Source organism: Balaenoptera borealis (genome assembly GCF_965194805.1).
Source record: "Balaenoptera borealis genome assembly, chromosome: 19".
In the NCBI taxonomy this organism is placed as follows: domain Eukaryota; kingdom Metazoa; phylum Chordata; class Mammalia; order Artiodactyla; family Balaenopteridae; genus Balaenoptera; species Balaenoptera borealis.
In genome coordinates this window covers 28,133,455-28,155,027 of record NC_138878.1, presented here as the reverse complement: position 1 = coordinate 28,155,027, position 21,573 = coordinate 28,133,455, and the positions used below count along the sequence as shown (strand labels likewise).

General features: G+C 50.0%; 3 protein-coding genes and 1 long non-coding RNA gene across 7 annotated transcripts in view; 1 reads left to right on the top strand and 3 right to left on the bottom strand.

Moving 5' to 3' along the window:
• LOC309616430 overlaps nt 1-21,573 on the top strand; it is a 43,833-nt gene that overhangs the window by 7,727 nt on the left and 14,533 nt on the right. For 2 of the 3 annotated variants that reach the window (XR_014237467.1, XR_014237468.1), the window contains exons 2-5: nt 10,160-10,301; nt 11,775-11,894; nt 13,640-13,768; nt 19,425-19,517. This is a non-coding gene — a long non-coding RNA (uncharacterized lncRNA). Of the gene's footprint in view, nt 1-10,159; nt 10,302-11,774; nt 11,895-13,639; nt 13,769-16,094; nt 16,490-19,424; nt 19,518-21,573 lie in introns of those variants that run through there. The other variant, XR_014237469.1, reaches the window with a different exon arrangement.
• Nucleotides 533-2,309, bottom strand: LOC309616426 (metallothionein-1C). Of its 2 annotated transcripts, XM_082367008.1 has the most exons (4): nt 2,186-2,309; nt 1,783-1,889; nt 1,107-1,172; nt 533-755 (listed from the first exon to the last, which is right to left on the bottom strand). In XM_082367008.1, exons 2-4 carry the CDS (start codon nt 1,808-1,810, stop codon nt 664-666), a joined length of 186 nt encoding a protein of 61 aa, XP_082223134.1. In that variant the 5' UTR covers nt 1,811-1,889; nt 2,186-2,309; the 3' UTR covers nt 533-663. The 2 variants fall into 2 exon arrangements, with proteins under 2 accessions (XP_082223134.1, XP_082223135.1); XM_082367009.1 differs by lacking the exon at nt 2,186-2,309 and having other exon boundaries at nt 1,783-2,053.
• LOC309616425 (metallothionein-2) lies at nt 6,432-7,427 on the bottom strand. The gene is made up of 3 exons (XM_082367007.1): nt 7,201-7,427; nt 6,840-6,905; nt 6,432-6,635 (listed from the first exon to the last, which is right to left on the bottom strand). Exons 1-3 carry the CDS (start codon nt 7,226-7,228, stop codon nt 6,544-6,546), a joined length of 186 nt encoding a protein of 61 aa, XP_082223133.1. The 5' UTR covers nt 7,229-7,427; the 3' UTR covers nt 6,432-6,543.
• On the bottom strand, nt 14,265-15,805 carry MT3 (metallothionein 3). Its single transcript, XM_082367004.1, has 3 exons — nt 15,605-15,805; nt 15,364-15,429; nt 14,265-14,509 (listed from the first exon to the last, which is right to left on the bottom strand). The coding sequence occupies exons 1-3, from the start codon at nt 15,633-15,635 to the stop codon at nt 14,403-14,405; spliced, it is 204 nt and encodes a 67-aa protein (XP_082223130.1). The 5' UTR covers nt 15,636-15,805; the 3' UTR covers nt 14,265-14,402.

The window sequence follows — 21,573 nt, the reverse complement described above, 5'->3', positions numbered from 1 at the left end:
TGTGTCCTTTTAAATTTTTCTTAGTAATTCACTTAATTTTATTTTACCAAAGTTTAGGTTTGTGAAGTTAGAAAATAAAAACCACAGCTAGAAAATTCACACGTCTTTCAGTGCAGGGAGTTTGAGACTTCCAGGTAGGGATTCAGGTAACTGGAGGTGTGATTCCAACTTCTTTAGAGTCTATCAAGCCTAAAATCTATGAGGAAGTGAAGTTAGCCAGGGAAATCAGAGGATGAAAAATGAGGCATTGAGAAGTCACCAACCCTTGCCATGCCACCAACCCTTGACATGAGAATGGAGGGGACCTTGTATCTGCTCAACACCCTTAGAGCATCTGGTCTAATGCTCTTCCATTTTACGGAAGATGAACCCAGTGAGGGAGTGTGTCTTGTCTTAGGCACTCAGTTTGTTAGGGACTCACATTTTGTTCCAGTAGCCAAGTCTCTGCACTTCTCATCCAGTCTCCTACACCAGCCCTGGATGGCACAAAAGCCCTTATTCCCAATGCACAGAAAAGAAAGCCGAGTCAGAATAGTGTCAACAACTTTTATTACCACTTACATATTTCAGAGGAAAGGGAATGTAGCAATCAAGTCAGAGTTGTATAAAAACGCAGGTCGGCCCTTGTTCCTCCATTGACACCGGGGCAGGCTCTCTGCGACATCAGGCACAGCAGCTGCACTTGTCCGAGGCCCCTTTGCAGACGCAGCCCTGGGCACACTTGGCGCAGCCCACGGGGCAGCAGGAGCAGCAGCCTGGGGAGAGATGGGGGAAAGCAGATGTCAGCGATGACTTTCCCAGGCTCCTCCTTGCCCAACAGCAGCCCTGCCACAAGCCCTCAGATCCAAAGGACCCTGAGTACAGAAAAACATGCTCTGTTCCAAGACAGTTGGGAGGACCTTGGGGTTTGGCTTCCACTAGGAAATGGCTGCCCTGCCCCATCTAAGCCCAGGACAGGGCAGAAAGTCAGAAGCAGCAGTGACAGGTGCCGAAGGGCAAAGGAAGACCAGCCCCCGCCCCAGAGCCATACACTCAGAGCCCGCTCTGGGTTCCCTCCCTCACCCTAGCTGCAGCCCCCAGTTTCCCAGAGAAAGCCCCACACTCACTCTTCTTGCAGGAGGTGCATCTGCAGGCTTTGCAGGTGCAGGAGCCAGCGCAGCTGCAGGAGCCGCCTGCCAGGAAGGGAAAGGCCCGCGGTGAGCAGGGAGGGGGATGCAGGAGGTACAGCAGATGGTCAGCAATCCCTCCCTGCAACCTCTTCCTGGGTGCAGGGCCCAGTGCTAGGAACTCCCGTCCAGCATAGAACAGACAGAAGTCTCACCCCTCCTTCTCTGCCCTTCTATGCAAAGGGCTGTGTACTGCCTTGTATTTACCCCACAGGTATGGTCCCAGGCTCCAGAGCCCATTCAGGATGCCTGGGTCTGGTGGCCAGGACCTTCTGTCTGAGCCCAGAAGAGGCAATGTCCCCTCGCACCCAGCACAGGGAATGCAGAGGCCTGGACAGAGCACTGCGGCCGACCCAGAAGTCCCCTGACACCTGGATGGTGTGGTGCAGAACAGCCTTGAGCCTCAGGCCTCTCACCTCTGAAATGGAAGCCCCAGTTGGATGGAAACGCTCTAATGGGGCATGAAGGCGCTTGACCAGGGAGAAAGCACGTGCCGGGTTAACTACAGAAGCCCACTTCAGCTCAAGCTCAAAATATTCCTCCTCCTCCAAACCCAGGGATGCTTCTTGGTATTGGGGAAGGGGCATCCAATGTTCCAGAGCCAGAAGTCCCTTACCAGTGGAGCAGGAGCAGTTGGGGTCCATTTGGAGGCGAGGTGAGGCGGGAGGTCCAAAGCAAGTGGCGAAAAACAGGGTCTTGGGCCGGTTGGGGGCGTGTTGGAACCTAGGAGCCGGCGGGTTCAGTTTATACCCAGAGGAAGCGGCCCGGGCGCAGAGGCCCCGCCCCCGCCTTGCACGCGGCGCGCGGATCTGCGCCTGTTCAGCCGGCGGCGCCCGTTCCGGCTGTGCGCAGCTGGCCGGGCCGAGCGCAGCGTTCCGTGAGCAAGGATTGGGTCGGTGTGCAGCGCTGCGGCCGCCCCTTTGGCGCTAGAACTCGCGGAGGGACGGTGTGCTGGGCGGCTCTCGGCGTCCCAGCTTCCCTGCCTTCCCCTTCCCAATTTTCCCAAGGTAGGCAGTCACCTTTGTTCCGGGATCTTCCAGGAACCCAGTTCCCCCTCTCTTTGCCACCCCAGGCCCCATTGCCTTTGGACTCAAGTTCGTCCTTTCCGGAGCCCGTGTGCCCCCCCCCCCCGGCCTCCTCCCCCACCCCCCCGGCCTGTGCTCACGTCCCTGGCTTGAAGGGGGCGGTGGAAAAAGCCGAGGGAGTTGTGTGCAGCGTCCCAGCGGCGGATGTGACGTTTGCCTCCCAGTACTTTTCCTTTCCCTGTGCCCAGAGGGACTTAGGCCCTATTTTTCTGTCTCAGTTTCAAGGCGGACGCTGGCCTCTGTCTGCTCCATCCTTCCTCCACTCTCTAAAAGTTTGAAGGGATGTATGGGCACATTTGTCTGGATCCTTTGCACAAAACTCTCCAGAGACTCTCCACAGCCTAGCCAGCCCACCTCACTCCAGGAAAGTTGTTCAGAAAGTGGGATGCCTCCAGGGGAGGGATCATTTTAGGTGACAGGCAGATCTAGCATCTGCATATCAAGAAAAATAATTGTTTCCCTTTCAATATTACTGACCATTAGACAGCATTGTGTGTGTGTCCCACCTGGTTAATCATTTTTTGATCTTTCAACCCTCACAATGACTCAAAAAGAGGAATACTGTTATTTATGAGCCCATTTGGCTGGTGGGAAAGGTAAGTCACAAGGATGTTAAATAACTTGCCCAGGGTCACAGAGCTGGGAAGTAGTGCCACTGGATCTGAATCCAGTCAGCTTCCCAAGGGAAGAAGTTCAAAGATAAAGTTTTCCTTTGGCCCAGAGTTTTCCTTTGATGTATCTTCAACATCAGTATACTGCTTGAAATCTTTTAAACAGAGATAAGCCTCAAGCTTATCAACTCTTCAGGCCCATGTCATGATTTTGTTTTCAAGGACCTAGATTGCCTTTTCCTTCTGCAAGACATCATACTGGTCCAGTACACTGATGATATTATGCTGCTCGGAGCTAGTTGCAAGAAGTAGCAACTACTCTAGGCTTATTGGTTGAGACTCTGCAATGGCTGTAAAAAAGCCTGTGGAATAGAGGAGATCCCTTAGGGCATCTCTTAGTACTACCCTGCCCTGTGATTAAAGTCAGTGAAAAACTACTATAACAAGCCAATCAAGGCAGGACTGATAAAGGCTCAGACCCTTCAAAAATGAAGGTTTGGGTCACCCCAGCATCCTAAGGAACCATGACCAACTGAGGTGCATGCAGGGAGCAAAGGGAATACAGAATAGGTAGTATACGAAGATGTTTATAAATGTCAGCTGTGACCACATGACCAGTTCCAGAAACAGAAATGACAACTGTAAGTGTTAGGAGTACTTCTTCATTATTTTGTTATAAATATGTTTTTATATATACGGCAAATATCTTTGTTTTCTTCCCTCTTTTATCCCCTTCTCATATAACATAGAATGTATTGACTTTACATTGTAGTATTTACGTATTGTTAACGTCACACTATTTGTTACGTGATATCAAGTACAAAAGTGACCATCACCCAAGGAGTTTGCGTCCTCCTTTGGGGACAGTGTTATACGTTTTCAGTTGTAGGTAGGATAGTTGTGTCATGTTAGGCAGAAGTATGACCTTGTTATTGTCTTTGTTGGGAGATTAAGTACGGTTTATGAAGTTGTGTGGGTGCTAGTTTGATAAGTGGTGGTCTATAACGGTTAGTTTTATGTACCAACGTGTTTTAGGCTGTCATGCCCAATCCTTGGTCACACACTAGCCTGATGTTGCTGTGAAGGTATTTTTCAGATGTGATTAACATTTAAATCAGTAGACTGAGAAAAGCAGATTACCCTTCATAATGTGGAAGGCTTCATCCAGTCAGTGAAGGCCTTAGAGAAAAACTGAGGTCTCTTGAAGAGGAGGGAATTGGGCCTCCAGACGGCCTTTAGACTCAAGATTGCAACCAACATCAACTCCTACTGGAATTTCCAGGCTGCTGGCTAGCCCTATAAATTTCAGTCGTGCCAGCTTCCACAGTTGCATGAGCCAATTTCTTAAAATAAATCTCTCTCTCCCTCTCTCTTTATCTATCTCTCTATCTACGTACCTACCTACACCCTGCTGGTTCTGTTTCTCTGGAGAATGCTAATACAAATATATTTTAAAACATATAAATCATTAAAGGAAAAATGTTAAGTAAAATACTGGTGCAAGTGGTAGCAAAGGGCACAGACTGTTGTGCTCAGGGTTATAAATCCCCAGTGCTGATCAGTTGAGGACAACACAGGACACACAGCTAGGCACACCACCACTGCTTCTGTGTCTAGAGATACATAAATACCCCCTATGTTTAATAATAATAATAATAAATGGCTAACGTTATAGACCACTCACCACGTGCCAAGCACCATACTAAGTTCTTTACATGTACTAGTTCTTTAATCTTCTGAATCATATGCTTTTATTTTGCCCCTTTAAAAGTGGAGGAGACTGAGCCACAGAGAGATTATATCCTGTGACTATAAGTGACGCAGGTGAGATAGGCACTCATGCAGGCTGACTGCAGCATCATGCCCTCACCCACGATCTTACACCAGGACTTCATATGACAGGTGAGGATGTTGAAAGCTGACACAAAGGCAGCAATGGGAAGAGCACTGAGCAGGCAGTCTGTATAGTTCTGTGACCTCTCTGGAATTCAGTTTCCCATGTGTCAAGCCAGGAGCACAATCTGTCCATTTCGAAAGGTCCTTCTAACTCTGAATAGTGAGAGGCAGGATTTAGCATTCAGTGACATCATTATCTGCCAGCTGTGGCCAGGGGGTGAGGTCAGCTGTAGTGTAGGTTCAGACCGCTGAGCTGTGTGACCTTGGGCAGGTTGCTTAACCTCTCTGGAATCAGCACAATCACTCCAACCCCTGCACATTCACTCTCTCACTGGTTCCTGTGCAGATCAAACGACATGAAGCATGGGAATGGCTTCTGAGTCTGTCCAAATGCTGTGGCAGCATCTTGTCCTGGGGGTCTCTTTGGAGGTCATCCATACTCCCTTTGGCACCGGATCAGCAAATTTCCAATCCCATCCTTAACCTCCAACCCAGAATAATGCTTCTACACCAATGAGCTTTTCCCCAAGAGCTTGTTGGGAGCTAAAAGGATTCTCTCTCCACGAATGTCAGTGTGGACATAATGATCATAATGGCCACTGTTTATTAAGCCAGGACACTATCATTTAATCCCCACATAGAGATATAATCTCTTTTTCACAAATGGGAAAATAGACTCAGATGTTGAGTAACATGCCCAGGCCATACCACCTGTGGCGAAACAGGCTGTGAACTGAGACGCCCACGCACTCAGCACAGGCTGGTTTCTGAAATCCCCTCTTCACACAGGGCACCTGTGGGCAAGCATGGTCTTGACTCTTGGGCCACGTGACTTGTCTTTCTTTTATTTTACATCAAATAGCCATTCCCTCCACAAATAGCCAGGGGGACTAACTGTTGGCATTAATTACAAGTCACAGGGCGCCTCACTCCTGCCTAAAAAACACCACCACACCCTCCAAACTGCAGAATCTGCCATCACCCAGCACGGGCAGACATGAAATAGTCCATCTGGAACCAATTCTCAGGCACACACCCTCTTCATGGGAAATGACTGTGTAATTCCCTCCACATCCCTAGTTATTTTGCTGCTTTCAAGTAGCCAAGGGCTGGATTTTGGAAGGACAGATTGCAACGGTGCTCAATGGACACCTTTGATGAACATGTGTGCGACGTTTTTAAATCTCTGATTTTGTTTGTTTTTCATATATTGATTGAAATTACGTGTGTGGAATCTAAAAATTGGGCTTTGTATTGTTCTATGGCATTTTTATAATGAAATGTTCCTTCACAGGGATTTTTTAGAAGCCCCATTTAGATTCAAGCAGGTGAGGGAGTTTTCCACCCCTTTAGTCACTTTCAAGACTAAAATCCAGCGAGGAACCGAAGCTGAACAGGGAAACCATGGAGAATGAGAATTCTGGAATGAGAAGTTTCTGTGCCACCAACCCTTGACTTGAAAACAGAGGGGACCCTGTATGTGCCCAGTGTCCTTATAGCATCTGGCCTAAGGCTCTTCCATTTTACAGAAGATGAAGCCCAGTGGGGTAATGTGGCTTGAACAAGGCACTGGGTTTGTTAAGGGCTAACATTTTGGTCCAGAAACCAAGTCTCTGTACTTCTAGCCCAGTCCCTCACCCCAGCCCTGGTCAAGTCAAGGAAAACAGCCAGAATAAAGCCAACCACTTTTATTATCATTCTTGTATTTTATAGGACAAAAAAAAAAGAGGAATGTAGGTTTGTACACATTGCTCTATTTACACCCGGGGCAGGCTCTCCGCGACATCAGGCACAGCAGCTGCACTTGTCCGAGGCCCCTTTGCAGACGCAGCCCTGGGCACACTTGGCGCAGCCCACGGGGCAGCAGGAGCAGCAGCCTGGGCAAGGGAAGGAGGCGGCAGAAATGAGCGCTTGGAACAAAGGATTAATAAGGCTTCCCGTCCTCTCCAGTGGAGGCGCCACCGTCCCTAGGGATGGGGCACCTACTGCCCTATTTAAATTCCCTTCCGTGGTGTAGAGGGCTGGGGGCGTGGCGGGGGGGTGGGCGCGTTAGGGGTAGATGTAGAGAAAATTCCACTTACTCTTCTTGCAGGAGGTGCATTTGCACTCTTTGCATTTGCAGGAGCCGGCACACGTGCAGGATCCACCTGCAAAGAGAACGGCCGATATAAAAACGGTTCCCGGAGACTCGAACGCGGGCATGGGTGCTAGGAGCCCGAGTTTGAGTCCCAGTTCCACAACCAACTCGTGGGAACCTGGGCAAGCCACGAACTCTGATCTCCTTATCGGTCAAACGGGATCTCCTAGTTTAACTTAGAATAGAGGCGGGTACACCAAAACGCTTTCGAAAGGGGCAATTTGTTCCCGGAAAGTGAGTGATGAGTCAGAAATTGCTTCTCTAGTTCTACAATCGACACCCAACCCCGAACCAGATCTCCTTACCCGCGACGCAGGAGCAGTTGGGATCCATGGCGAGAGGAAGCAGAGGTTGGGGTCCGGAGACGGCGGCACGAAGGATGGCAAGGACGTCGAGGGGATGTGCTGGAGCGGAGGGCGCCGTGGGCTGCCTTTATAGCGGGAAGGAGCCGGGCGAGTGCAAAAGCCCTCCGGGGCGGGCGCAGCCTGCACACGCCCCGCGCTGAGTCACTGGCGGCCCGCGCGGCGTCCAGAGCTGTGCACACGGGCCACCCGGCACCAGTTCTCAGTAGCCGCCCTACGTGCGCCTCGGCGAGGGAGGGCCGGGTGCAGAGCGCGGACCCCGCGTGCAGGGCTGCCCCGGGCTGTGCGCGGAGCACCCTGACCCCTGCCCTTCGCTGTGTGCGCAGTTCCCGCCACCGCCTTCCCCTCCCCCAGCACGCCCCACCCCCACCCTCCCCACCGCATCCGGTGCCCTGTGCTTGAACCTGAGTAGTTAAGAGAGTGGGTCTTGCGGATTCTGCTCCGGCGGAAAACCGGTGGGAAGTCAGGACAGATTTTAAAAAAAACTCTTTGCACCCGTCAAGGCTTAAAAATTGTGTAGCATCATATTAAACCCGTGGGATGGTTATTGATGACATACTGTATATCGAGTGCTTTAGCATGTGATAGGGAAGGTGTAAGCGTGTTATGTGCGAGCTCTCATTTAATCCTCTAACAACCCTGTGAGGTAAGGACTAGTCATCATTCCCATTTTAGAGTATGGAGGCCCAGAGAAGTTAAGTAACTTGCCCAAGGTCACAGAGCTAGTGAGTGGCAGAGCCTGGTTCAAATCAGTGGGCCCAGCAGATGCTGAAGTCCCTCTAAGGGTAGACATCACCAACAGGGGAGAATAAGGATCAAGAAGCCACAAGCCTTGTACTCAGGAAACTCATAGTCATGGGGGCAGCCTCATGGGTGTGTGGGGAAAAGTAATACCAGGGTCATGGCTAGGATACAGGCAGGGGGAACAGAGGGGAGACCCAGTCCAGCCTGGGAGGAGGTGGGCCAGTCAGGTGGGCCATTGCCTTGGGTCTGAGGGTGAGAAAGTCTTCACCAGGCAGGGGAAGAGGAAGGAGTTGTATTCCAGCCAGTGGAAGAAGCAGCCGGATGGAAAGTTGGCATTCCCATGGAACATTTGGAGGGGAAAACCTCACAAGAACTTTCTTCCCCAGTGGATGCAGAGGGGAAGAGTGGAAGTGCGGTCCAAATTCCCTTCTGGGGAGGTACATCTTGCTTCCCTGCTGGTACATGTCTGACTGCTGTGAAATTGATCTTAGATCATTATCCTGGGATTGCCCAGAGTGTGTCATCAGATGAGCAGGTTACCGGAAGGTTCGTGGCAGGTTTAGGGAATGCTGGTTGCTGCAGTGGGGAGTTTAGTGAGGAGGTGGGCAGAGGACAGGCCGTCCTCGCAGCATTTACTGTAAAGTCCTGTGGAAGTGTCTTCACAGCTCGGCTCAGACGTCACTTTCTCCTGGGAGCCCGTCCTGACCCCTGTGCTAGGTCAGGATGCCTGTGGAATGTGCTGGTAAACAGCTTGTCCTTTTCCTTCCTGGCACTTCCCATGTCTGTAATACACAGGAAAGTGTGTGATTCTGGGATCTTTGTCCCTCCACACCAACCTGCCACTGAAAACACCAAGAGCACTCACTGCCCCTGAAATGTGCTTCCAGCCCTCAGTCCAGGGCCAAGTTTACAGTCGGCGCTTAATAAATATTTGTCAAATCAATTAATAGGGGTAAATCCCCTGATGTGTCCTCCCTTCCCAGCCCTGCCCCCCGGCATTAGGGCCGATTACAAAATGAAAGTAAAAAACTTGTTTTTCACCACTCTGGGACCTGTGTGGTCACTCAGAAACTCCAAGCAGGGCAGGAGAGTTGAACTGTCAGAAGGACTAAATTCTGATGGTCACTCTGCCACCCACTTGCTGAGTGACCTTGGGGCTGTTATGGGCCAGGGCTCCCCTGAGCATCAGTTTACTCATTTCTCAAATGATCAGATTGTACTAGAATTTGCGGGTCACATGCAAACATGCTCTGATTTTAGAGCCAAAGTCTCAGAAATCTCGCTGTGTCTGGCAGCCCCGTGGACCGAGAGCATGGAAGGGCTGCTCTTTGGATGGTGGGCAGATTTTGCTGCTGTTGTTGTTACATACGCACTCACGTTATATGCAAAATTCCTGGTTTCTTATAAATCAGATGGTCACTTGTCCACTCAGGGGAAACAATCCAACTCAATGAGGAGACAATAATGCTTGTTTTTGCCCTGTAAAGTATTGAATCAAGCCCTGGGTTTGGGCCATCTGTGTTGGCAGTAAAATTTGTTTTCAGGTCTAAGCTGTCTCCCTTAAGTCATTTTGACTCTGAGAGGAGAGGGATGACCAATCGGCAAAGGGGAAGGGCGGCCCAGGCCCAGTTTTGCTCATCTCTGTACCCCGGTAAGCCTTGTGGGACAGAGGTGGAGAGGGAGGACTTTCTAATGCCTGCAGTCCTCATGTGGTAGGAAGTGAGGAAAATGAAGCCAAGCAGCATGAGATGAGGAAAAACACCCCTCTGCAAATTTGGTGTGAGTTATCAGTATGAGGCAATGATGTGGCCCTAGTCTGCATTAATAGAAGTATGCCATCCAGAACGAGGGAGGTGATTTTTCATCTCTTTTTAACTGCGAATGTGGATATTTTTAGTTCTGCTGCTGAGTCATCCATTCATCCTTACCCTGTGACGGTACCCTTAGGTTTCCTTTGTAGAATCACTCTTCCCTACTCCTAGTCCACGTGGGCTAAGATGGATGGATGGAGTTGGCCCCATTCGTGGGCTCCCAGGAAATTCCATCTTCCTGTACATAGTGATTGGCTCTGATTGGGTCACCTAGCCATGAACCAGAGAGAATCAATGGAACGCCTCCTGGAAATGCTAGGAGAATGACAGATACTCTTTCCATCTAGGCTTCAACCTGAAAGGGTGTGAAGCTGAGTTTCTAGAGCCTTTGTCTCCATGAGAAAGAGCCTGAGAATAAATTTATTGTAAAGGAAATGGAGCCTGACAATATCATTGGAGCACCTGGATCCAGCCAAGCCTGAAGCCACTGTGAGTCCAAAATTTCCTTTTTTGTTTAAATCGTTCTGGATAGATTCTTAACTGGCACAGTTGGGCAGACCACCCTGAGGGCTGTGTTCATTATTGGGCTTCAACAGTCCAGAAGACAGTTGATCACAATAGTCCTAAGACTCAAAACCCCATCATGTGAGCAACAACTGAGAGGGGTGGGCAGGTTCAATCTGCAAGAAAACAGTTACCTTCGGATATGTGGACAGTGGTTGCTCCTATGGCCGTGCAAAAAATCACCCAAAAATGCAGTTTAGACAACAACCAGTTTATTGTCGCTCCTGGTTTTGTGGGTCAGGAATTTGAGAAGCGCTCATTTGGGTGATTCTTTTGTTTCATGTATCACTGTCTGAGGTCACTTGGTGGTATTCAGTTGGAGGATGGGCTGGTCTGGAGGATCTAAGACAGCTTCACTCACGTGTCTGGCACCCTAGCAGGCGTGGCTGGAGGGCTGAGCTCAGCTGGAACTAAAGACCAGAGCTCCCTCCTGTGGCCTCTTCAGCATGGTGGCCTCAGGGCAATTAGATTCCTTACATTTGGCTCAGGGCGCCAAGGGTGAGTCCCAAGAGACAGGAGTGGTAGCTGTGAGTCTCTTAAGCCCTGGGCCCTGAAACTAGCACAGGTCACTTTCACCACTTTTGATTGGTCAAGAAGCCACAGAGCCTGCCCAGATTTGAGGGGAAAGGATGAAGACCCCAGGTCTTGATGGAAGGAGTCAACATGTTTGCAATTATCTCTCATCTGCCATAGTAGTCATGGGGCATAATATTGAGCACGTACCATGCATCAGGACATTCTGAGTTTATTTCACTTAGACCTCGGCACAGTCCTACAAGGCAGATGCTGTTAGTATCTCCATTTTACAGATGAGGCACTGAAGAGTTACATGGCCTGTTCAGGGTCACACAGCTGTAAGTGGCAGTGTGGGGATTTGAAGCCAGGACTTTCTGATGCCACACCTACATGTTTATGGCATGCTGAAAAGAAGAGAATAGACTTGTGCTCTGTGGTCCCAAGGGCAGTACCAGGAATAAAGATTCTGCTCTGGGTGGGAAAGGCCTTTCTTGCAATTAGAGCTGGTGACGATTGGAAGGGACCGCCTTGGGAGATAGTTTCCTGTCACCATGTCAATAGGAACAGAGGCTGGTGGATTCTGGCATTAGATGGTGGGATAGAAAGAATAGATATATTTATTGTGAGAAGATCATCAACATCGTGGAGGTGATGAACTAGCCTACCTCTGCAAGATCTCCTTCCAAATCACCGACGCCCTGAGCACCTCTGTCACCACCATCATGCACACACTCATGAAAGACACCCTTGCCCATATATACACACACATATATACATATATAGTTTAAATTTCCCTTTTAATGTGATTAGCATTATACTATACATATACCTTGGTTTTTTTTCCCCACTGAATGGTAAGATGTGGTGGTCTTTCCATTGCAGATGCGTTTTTATCAGATGTTCATTATGACCATTTTTATACTTCACTCCTGAAGGATATTTAGCTTGTTTTGAGGCTTCTGTTGATACCAACGATGGGACAGTGAACTTCCTGGGTTGAAGGTATGTGCGTTTTAAATTTGAGTAACTACTGTTAAAATACCCTCCAAATTTCTCTTCAAGACCCTGCTTTCACTTCTTTTGGGTATATACCCAGAAGTGGAATTGCTGGATCGTAAGGTAATTCTATTTTTAATTTTTGGAGGAACCACCATTTTACATTTCCTCCAATAGTGCACAAAGATTCCAATTTCTCCACAACCTTGCCAACACTTATTTTCTGTTTTTTTGTTATTTTTGTCTTCCTGATACTGGTCATCTGCTACGGTCTGAATATTTGTGTCCTTTGGGGTCATGAGGGTAGAGCTCTCATGAATGGGATTAGTGTTTTTATAAAAGAAACCCCACAGAGCCCTTAGTCCTTTCCACCATGTGAGGATGCAATGAGAAGTCTTTGACCCAGAAAAGGGGCTTCACCCAACCATGCTGGCACCCTAAACTCAGGCTTCTAGTCTCTCAAACTGTGAGAAATAAATTTCTGTTGTCTGTAAGCCGCCCAATCTGTGGTATTTTGTTACAGCAGCCCAAAGGAACAGACACTATCCTAATGGGTGTGAGGTAATTTAGCTTTGTTTTGATGCTTTTTGTAACACAAGGCAAGCCAGAAACAAACAGAGAAGACAAGCATGGTTAGGTTTAGGAGCCTAGACTTTAGTCAGACAGCCTGGGTTCATATCCTGGCTCTACCACATTCTAGCTTTGTCGCCTGTTAAGCACAAGACAGCAGGCTCAAAATGGAGTTGCTTATGCTAAGCCCCATGTCACCAGGGACTTCGGCTCTCCCTGAAATCTTTAACCAATCAGGAATCACCTGATCAGCACTATTTAGGTAAGCTGCCTGAGAGGCCCCTGCCATCCCCTGAAGGAAAGTAACTGCAATAACCAACCTGCTTTTTTGCCTGCTATGACTTCCTTGTTCCCTTCTAGCTATAAAAGTCTTTCGTTTTGTGCAGCTCCTCTGAGCTCCTTTCTATCTGCTACATTGCATGCTGCACGATTTGAATAGATATTTGCTCAAATCAACTCTTAAAAATTTTAATATGCCTCAGTTTATCTCTCAGTAGACTGCATGCAGATTACCCTAAGCCCTATTGCCCCATCTGTAAAATGGGTTTAATAATCATACCATTCTTCTAGAGTTGTAAGGATCAAGTAAGATAATGTACTTAAGAGAACTTTGTACAAGATAATCTCACATTTATCAATCTTTTTGGTGTCTTAGTTAAAAGAGGTACCTCCACCCCAAAGTAATAAGCATTCTCCTATTTTCCTCTTCCAAATTCTTTTACAGATTTGATTTCGCTCCTGGGTGTTTAAGTCAATTGAAAATTATTTTTTAACTGATATGCAAAGAGGTAGCCCATTGTTTCAGCACTTTTCACTAACTAGTGTATCCTTTCACTGCTGATTTCATGTCTCTTACTTGCAGCTGCACTGGGGTCTATTTTTGAACTATCCTCTCTGTCCAACTGATCTATTCTGAGCCAACACCACTTCCTAGAGCTTTAGAACAAGTACTGGTATGCAGTTAGAACAAGCCTTTTTTGTTGTTCCTTTCCAAAACTGGCTTGGCTTTTCTGGCACTCTGTTTTTTGAAACTCAGCCTGTTAGGTTAAAAAACAAAATCCTGGTGGGCTTTTGAATGGACTGTCCTGATAAAGTAACTTGGAGGAAAACTGACATGTTTGCAGCACTGTGTTGTCTTAACTGGGAAACTTCTCTGCCAGAATCCTATTTTTCTTTTCCAGTCAACCCAGGTAGATCTGCGTGTTCCCTTTTATCAAGGACTGCACCACAACTACCGTGGATTAAAGCACTCATTACCCTACTTCCCCTTGAAGAAGGAAGGAGCTGGACACAAACTGCCAAATGAGAAGGTTTGAAAAGGAGCTGAACAATCTGTTTCGGGGAGACAGGCTGCTCAGGGCGGTGACCTTGGAAACGCAGCTGATGGTTTGCCAAGGCAGGGCCCAGGCCTCCTGGCCTCTCCTCTAATGACCCTGAAAACAGGCAGCTTTGCAGGAGCAGCTAGAAAATTCCAGAAACCGCGGGCCTTTGGGGCTGGGGGCTGTTTTTAACTTCCCCCTACCCCATTGTACAGATGCAGAGAGTGAGGCTGAGAGGCAGGAGAAAGAGACAGACCCATATGGGTCTGGTCTCCCCTCTTTCCCCAGAGTTAAGCTTGACTTGGCAAGAGGGTCAAGTGCCATATGAAGGTGCGGGAGGATGTCCTCAGCCCCCCGAAGTTCCATCCGAGTCCCAGAAAGACCAGTGGCCAATCTCAGGATTTTATCTTCCAACTGAGCCGTCCCCTCAGATGAGGCTCCTTCTACCCTCCATGTCCTTCCCCTTTAAGAAGAGACCAGTCCTTGGTTTATGCCATTCATAGGATTTATTGTCACTTGCCAGTGGCTAGCAGGGGAAGGGGACACACTGCCGAGCCTCACCACGGGGACAGGTGGCGCTGGGCCACCCAGCACTATTTACACACGTTTCGCACGGGGCACGTCCTCACTGGCAGCAGCTGCACTTCTCCTCAGCTTCGGTGCCCTCTCCGCCTTTACACACACAATCCTTGGCGCATTTCTCACACTCTGCGGGGCAGCAGGAGCAGCAGCCTGCAGATAAAATAGGGGCACCCAGTCTGATGGCCTCTCCTCCCCATCTGTCCCCATCAAGAGGGAGGGGGAAAAGGAGGGGTGCCAGAGGTCACTGCCCCCTTCCTGGTCTCACACTTGGGTTGACTCAGCATCTCTGTTGTGTCAGCTACGCTCTGGGCTACCCTGGGAGAGGGGTACCTAGTAACTAGCCCACAGCCCCTTCTGTGAGCACAGGACCCGGGGGGGGGGGGATTAGGCCCACGCTGGGGAGGTGTAGGTCTGGAGGAGAAAACATCCAGGGTAAATGGCCTTGAAGGATAAACCTGCAGGAGCAGAGATGGTACAGGTGTAGGGGATCCAGGAGATTCATGGCTGGGGGGTGGGGTGGGGTGCTCCACGCCTAGTCTAACACGCAAAGAAGAAGGGCGCCTTCCCCCCACCTCCTTCTCCCCCTGCGTGTTCAACTGCTTTGGGGAGATTCAGGGGAGGTAAAATCGAGGGGATCCACAAAGGCCCGAGATGGCCCAAGGGACCCCAACTCCAGAGCTAACCCCCAGCCTCACTAATGGCTCCCCAGGCACTGGAGGTTTTGAGGGGAGGAATTGGACCAGGATAGCAGTTCTCAATCCCAACTGCCCATTAGAATCTTCCGGGAATTTACAAAACATCTTGCCACGGGCGGGCCTAAGGTAACAATCACTGAGGGAGGGGCCCCTGCAACTGAGTCTTAAGGCCTCCCGGGTGGTTCTGTTACAGTAAGAGTCAAAGCAATGTAACCGGGGGCCTAGGGGTCGCTCTGTATTACGTGGACAGGCCTTGTGCTCCGGGGAGCACGGCGGGGAGGGGAAGGGCAGAGGGGTCCCCACACTCACTCTTCTTGCAGGAGGTGCATTTGCATCCCTCACACTTGCAGGAGTCAGCGCAGGTGCAGGAGCCGCCTAGAGAGGGAGGTGCCACAGGAAGGGTTAAAGTGATAAAACTCGGGGTGGGGCCAGGCCCCTTGGGGGAAATAAGGCTCCCTTTCCCCAAATGTCCTTGAGCAAAAGCGTAGGGCACGGGGTTCTTTGCAAGTAAAGGGGCGCGCTGTGCCGCAGGATGGGGGCGGGGGCTCACCAGTAGGGCAGGGGCAGGTCTCAGGATCCATGTCGAGAGGAGCTGCCGCCGGAGGAGGTGAGTTGGTTTCTCGGGCAATTGAACGCACTAGTGGCAGCAGGTGGCGAGGCTTTTATAGCCCCAGGCGGGGGCGCGTAGGCACAGCGCTCCAGGCGCGCGCGCCTCCTCTCTCCGTCTGGGAGCACCAGCCGGGGCGGAAGCGCGCACTGCGGCAGCGGTTCCCCCTTCCCCCGCCGTGTGCACGGCCGGGCGCTGCCCCCACCCCGCCGCTGCCTCGCGCACAGCCGGGTGCGCGCAGCCACCCACTTCCCACCGTGTGCAGGGGGCACTGCCCCGCCCGCCTGCCCGCCCGTGTGTATCGCCGCAGCTGCCTACCCGCAGACAGTGCGCACTTCCCGCCTCTGAAAGCGGAGGGAGGGAAAAAGGCTTTGTTATTCCCCAGCCCTTCCCTGCCTCTTACCCCTTCCACCCCCCTTATCCCTTATTCTAGGATTCCTCATCCAAGTGGGCTGCTGAGCCACCGTGCTGCTTTAGGACTCCGTTCCCTGTGTGTCTCATGGGGAGACAACACCACCGGAAGGGCCCTCGCAAACTGGCTTCGGGAGAGACCTGCTCTGGGAGGCCTAGAGGGCAGGTCTGGGGTGACTAGTGGGAGTTTTGGAACGGAGGAAGGGTAGCGGTGCTAGGTGGCCGCATCTCAGCTTCAGAGGGAAGCGGATCTCCTTTTATTTGTTCCTTGTGCTGGGTTTCTGAGTCCCTTGTACTTGTGGTAGGCTGAAAAATGGCCCCTCAAGAGCTATCCATGTCAAATCCTGGAATCTGTGACTATTACCTTATTTGGAAAAGGGGACTTGGCAGATGTAATTAAATTAAGGATTTTTTTTTTTTTTAAAGAGATTGGAGTTTATTTATTTATTTATTTATGTTTGGCTGTGTTGGGTCTTAGTTTCTGTGCGAGGGCTTCTTCTAGTTTCGGCAGGCGGGGACCACTCTTCATCGCGGTGCACGGGCCTCTCACTATTGCGGCCTCTCTTGTTGCGGAGCACAAGCTCCAGACGCGCAGGCTCAGTAGTTGTGGCTCACGGGTCTAGTTGCTCCGCGGCATGTGGGATCTTCCCAGACCAGGCCTCGAACCCGTGTCCCCTGCATTGGCAGGCAGATTCTCAACCACTGCGCCACCAAGGAAGCCCAAAATTAAGGATCTGAAGGTGAGATCATCCTGGATTATCCAGATAGGCCCTAAATCCAGTGATGAGCATCCTTAGAAGATGCACAGAGAATAGAAGAGGAGGAGGCGACGTGACCACAGAGGCAGAGATTGAAGTGATGTGGCCAGCAGCCACAGAAGCTGGACACAGAGCAGTTCATGTCCTTTGCTAATAAGTCTGTGTCCTCACTCAGCAAATCAAGACACTTAGTCCCTAGGAAACAGAGGAACAAAGGACAGCATTAGACAACTGGTCAAGGGTTAAGGAAGCAGGAGAAAGGATTGCTAATGGCATTTCAGACAGGGCAGTCACATGGCGACCCCCATGGGGAAGCCTCACTTTTCCTGCTTGTAGTGCAAGCACCTTTCACATGGTTGTATTGGGCTTCACAGGGGCAAGGCTCATCTAGAGACAGTGAAAAAAAACAATTATCCCAGGACTCCTGCAATAAAATATTTGAAAGGTGAAGGTGGGAGAGGTTAGCATCTGGCATTTGGTTGGAACACCTATTGCCTTCCCAAGAATGGAAGTTCCTCCACAAGCCCTCCCAAAGGGATCTTATCACCTCTCACACCCAATTTCCACTTTTTTTTTTTAATATAAATTTATTTATTATTTATTTTTGTCTGAGTTGGGTCTTCGTTGCGCACAGGCTTTCTCTAGTTGCAGAGAGCGGGGTTTATTCTTCGTTGTGGTGCGTGGGCTTCTCATTGCAGTGGCTTCTCTTGTTGCGGAGCACAGGCTCTAGGCGTGCGGGCTTCAGTAGTTGTGGCGTGTGTGCTTCAGTAGTCGTGGCTTGCGGGCTCTAGAGCGCAGGCTCAGTAGTGGTGCACGGGCTTAGTTGCTCCGTGGCATGTGGGATCTTCCCGGACCAGGGCTCGAACCCGTGTCCCCAGCATTGGCAGGCGGATTCTTAACCACTGCACCACCAGGGAAGTCCCAATTTCCACTTTTTTAAAAGAGATACTGAGATAGGCTGGGACCTGGGACTCTCTACCAGAGTGCTTGCGCTTGAACCTGGACAAACGTCTCTTCATTTACAAAGAAACTATAAGAGGGACTTCCCTGGCTGTCCAGTGATTAAGACTCTGCGCTTCCAGTGCAGGAGGCACAGGATGGATCCCTGGTCGGGGAACTAAGATCCTACATGCCGCACAGCGTGGCCAAAAAATTTAAAAAAGAAAAGAAACCGTGAGACGAAAAATAACCACGCATGCGCAGTCGGGGCAATTGGGAACAGCAGGATACTTTAAAAGGGCCACAAACCAACTGCCATTTCTTAAGTGCCGAGAGTAAAATCAGGGTACTGCGCATGATCTCTGCACACAGCACCACCGTGGGAGTGGGCAGACCACCTAAGCCACCCCTCCGGCCCAACCCACCAAACGGCCCCTACCCTCACCCCATTTAAGGAACGAGCCCACCCTCCTTGGAGAGCGAGCAAGGGCACCTGTTTCTCGTTTTCACTCCCTTGTGCTGCAGCACCAGCCCCAGTAAAAGCTTGCCTGAATTTCTCATCTGGCCTCTTATCAATTTCTCTTGATTAAAGAGTCAATGCCTGTGTAGGATTTGCAGCCCTCCCTCTTTGGAGGTGGTCCCAAGGCTGCTTCCCAAGGAAGGCGGGTCTGGTGAGTCCCCAGGCTTTGGTTATGCTGAGTGGGGGAGACTGAGACTCACTAGGAGAGAGTGGACCTTTCTCCGAATCTCCCCCATGCAAAGCTGAGCCTCTTCTAAATCTGAGCTGGACAAAGCAGTTTAAAATTTTGGTTGGAAACTCCCCACCCCGAAAATATTACCTTCCAAGTGGCCTCCAATAAGGGGTTGAGCTAGCTTTCTCCAGGCTTTTGCAAGTTTGCTATGTGTTGCCCCACAAGTTTTAAGTTTCAGTAAAGTTGAAGGAAGGGAAAAAGGGAAGAAAGAAGAGTCCAAAGAGGAGACGATATAATCTTATATCCCAAGGTATTTAACGTGAAGCCCGGGTTGGTTCTCAACAGTGGCTTCATGCAATTTCAGATCGCAGAGCTCACCATCTCTAGCACTGCTGTTTATTTCTTGCTTGTTTGTTTTTGTTTTGCCTGAGGACACTCCAGCCTCAGACTTGTCTGGCCTAGGCTCTAGCCTTGACCCCACTCAAGGCCTCACTATCGTGCACTTTCAGTGCCAGGTGAGATGTGTATCCCAACACACTCGGCCAAAGCTGCCTCCGCGCCATTTCCCCTCGGACCGCTCAGATTTCCTCGGGATTGAGGCTTGAGCTGGGAGAACAATCTCCTCCCCCCACCCACCGTGATGGGTAATTTTATGTGTCAACCTGACCAGGCTCAGGGATGCCCAGATAGCTGATTAAACATTACTTCTGAGCACGTCTGTGAGGATATTTCCAAAAGAGATTAGCACTTGAATCAGAAGACTGAGTAAAGAAGATCACCCTTACCATTGTGCGTGGACATCATCCAATCTGCTGAGGGTCCAAGTAGAACAAAAAGGCAGAGGAAGGGTGAATTCGCTCTCTGCCTGAGCTGAGACATCCATCTTCTCCTGCCCTCGGACTCCTGGCTTTCCGGCCTTTGGACTTGGACTGTGATTTACACCATTGGCTCTTCCGTTCCCAGGCTTCCAGACTCGGATTCAATTACACCACCAGCTTTCCTGGGTCTCCAGCTTGCAGGCGACAGATTGTGGGACTTCGCAGCCTCCATAATGATGTAAGTCAATTCCTAACATCTCTCTTTCTCTGTGTATATGTATATCTCCCACTGTTCTGTTTCTGTATATCACCCCACACCCAAGGGTGGCCAGGGTATTGAGAGATCTGAAAACCACAACATCCTTCGGAAACACCCTCCCCCCAATTCTTCACATGGCCAGGCCCCTCATCCTTCAGTTCTCAGCTTCTGTGACCTCGGAAGAGCATTTCATGTAGATGTGTCACTCCAGAGGGCTCCCCATCACCCCCACCCTTATTTCCCTCTGACCCCTTGTTAATTCTCACAATGTAGACTTATTCTATGCTCCCTCTGCCAGTGATGAGCTCCTTCCCCAGATATCCACATGGCTCATTCCCTTCTTTCTTTATTCTAAACTGTTGCTCAAATCTTGCTGTCTCCATGAAGCCCACCGTGATCACCCCGTTTAAAATTGCAACACATACCTCAAACCCACAGGACTCCTGATCCCCCATACTTTGCTCTATCTTTTCTTTTTTCATAGCATTTAACACCTTCTAATGAAGTAAATTACTTATTTGTAAAGCTTATGTGCTGTCTCCCTCTGCTAGAATTTAAGCACCGTGATCCGATAAGGAATCATTTCTTTTGTTCACTGACATATGAAGTGCCTGGAACAGTGTCCTGTACAAGGGAGACATTCAGGAGATATTTATTGAATGAATGAATGAATGAATGGCTCTGAAGTCAAGTTGTTGCCTTTTTAAAATTTATTTTATTTTATTTATTTTATTTTTGGCTGCGTTGGGTCTTTGTTGCTATGCACGGGCTTTTCTCTGGTTGTGGCAAGCGGGGGCTACTCTTCGTTGAGGTGTGCGGGCTTCTCTTGTTGTGGAGCACGGGCTCTTGGCGTGTGGGCTTCAGTAGTTGTGGCATGCGGGCTCAGTAGTTGTGGCGCATGGGCTTAGTTGCTCCGCGGCATGTGGGATCTTCCCGGGCCAGGGATCAAACCTGTGTCCCCTGCATTGGCAGGAGGATTCTTAACCACTGCGCCACCAGGGAAGCCCCAAGTTGTTGCCTTTGTTACCGACCAGGATTATTGGCCTCCTTAATCAATAGAAATTGGTAAGAGGCCAGACAAGAAATTCAGGCAAGGCTTTTATTTTTATATTTATTTTTTAATATTTGTTTATTTGGTTGCACTGGGTCTTAGTTGCGGCTCGGGGGCTCCTTAGTTGTGGCATGAGAACTCATAGTTGCGGCATACATGTGGGATCTAGTTCCTTGATGTGGGATCTAGTTCCCTGACCAGGGATCGAACCTCTGCCCCCTGCATTGGGAGCACGGAGTCTTATCCACTGCGCCACCAGGGAAGTCCCCAGGCAAGGCTTTATTGGGGCTCCTGCTGCAGCAGGAGGGGGGTTCCCTTGCTCGCTCCCTGAAGGGGGGTGAGCTGGTTCCTTATATGGGGTGAGGGTAGGGGTGGGTCCGGGGGTCGGCCCAAGGGGTGGCTTAGGTGGTCTGCCCACCCCTTTGCTGGTGCTGTGTGGGTTTTTGGTCTTTTTGTATCTTGTTAATAATTTGCCCCAACTGTGCATGCATGCAGTTATTTTTAGTCCCCTACAGTTTCTTTGTATTTTGTTGCTCAAGGAGAGGTTTGTTCAGGTGCAAGCACTGCAGCAAAAGATCCCAGGTCCCAGCCTGTCTCACGTTCACAGTCTGACTTTGCCACTTACTAGTAATGTGACAAGTACTAGCAAGTTGCTAACATTTCTGTGTCTTGGAGTGCTCGAGGGTAAAATGGGAACAGGTTTGTCAGGGGCTTAAATCGGATGACACTTGCAAAGCTCTCAGAGCACGGCCCTAACCATGTTGGCTCTTACCAACCATGCAAATAAGTCTGAGACTCAGGAGGTCAGGGGAGGACTCTGCAGGAGCCTGGGATCCCTACAGCTCCTACCTGACACCCAGCTTCAGTGTTGGCCTCAGTTCTGTGCTTCTTGAATTGCAACCGCCTCTGATTAACATGGGTTCCAGGTGTCGGCTTGGACCAGCTGGGTCACAAACATCAATCCTCACCCTGGGCCCTGCACCC

What these genes read in the sequence shown, in the direction of transcription:
- LOC309616426 (XM_082367008.1), bottom strand. Translation starts at nt 1,810, where the DNA reads ATGGACCCCAACTGCTCCTGCTCCACTG. An exon ending in CAACTGCTCCTGCTCCACTG is followed by an intron (nt 1,173 to 1,782) that starts GTAAGGGACTTC and finishes CCTTCCTGGCAG; the next exon opens with GCGGCTCCTGCAGCTGCGCT. An exon ending in ATGCACCTCCTGCAAGAAGA is followed by an intron (nt 756 to 1,106) that starts GTGAGTGTGGGG and finishes ATCTCTCCCCAG; the next exon opens with GCTGCTGCTCCTGCTGCCCC.
- MT3 (XM_082367004.1), bottom strand. Translation starts at nt 15,635, where the DNA reads ATGGATCCTGAGACCTGCCCCTGCCCTACTG. An exon ending in GACCTGCCCCTGCCCTACTG is followed by an intron (nt 15,430 to 15,604) that starts GTGAGCCCCCGC and finishes CTCCCTCTCTAG; the next exon opens with GCGGCTCCTGCACCTGCGCT. An exon ending in ATGCACCTCCTGCAAGAAGA is followed by an intron (nt 14,510 to 15,363) that starts GTGAGTGTGGGG and finishes TTTTATCTGCAG; the next exon opens with GCTGCTGCTCCTGCTGCCCC.
- LOC309616425 (XM_082367007.1), bottom strand. Translation starts at nt 7,228, where the DNA reads ATGGATCCCAACTGCTCCTGCGTCGCGG. An exon ending in CAACTGCTCCTGCGTCGCGG is followed by an intron (nt 6,906 to 7,200) that starts GTAAGGAGATCT and finishes TTCTCTTTGCAG; the next exon opens with GTGGATCCTGCACGTGTGCC. An exon ending in ATGCACCTCCTGCAAGAAGA is followed by an intron (nt 6,636 to 6,839) that starts GTAAGTGGAATT and finishes TCCCTTGCCCAG; the next exon opens with GCTGCTGCTCCTGCTGCCCC.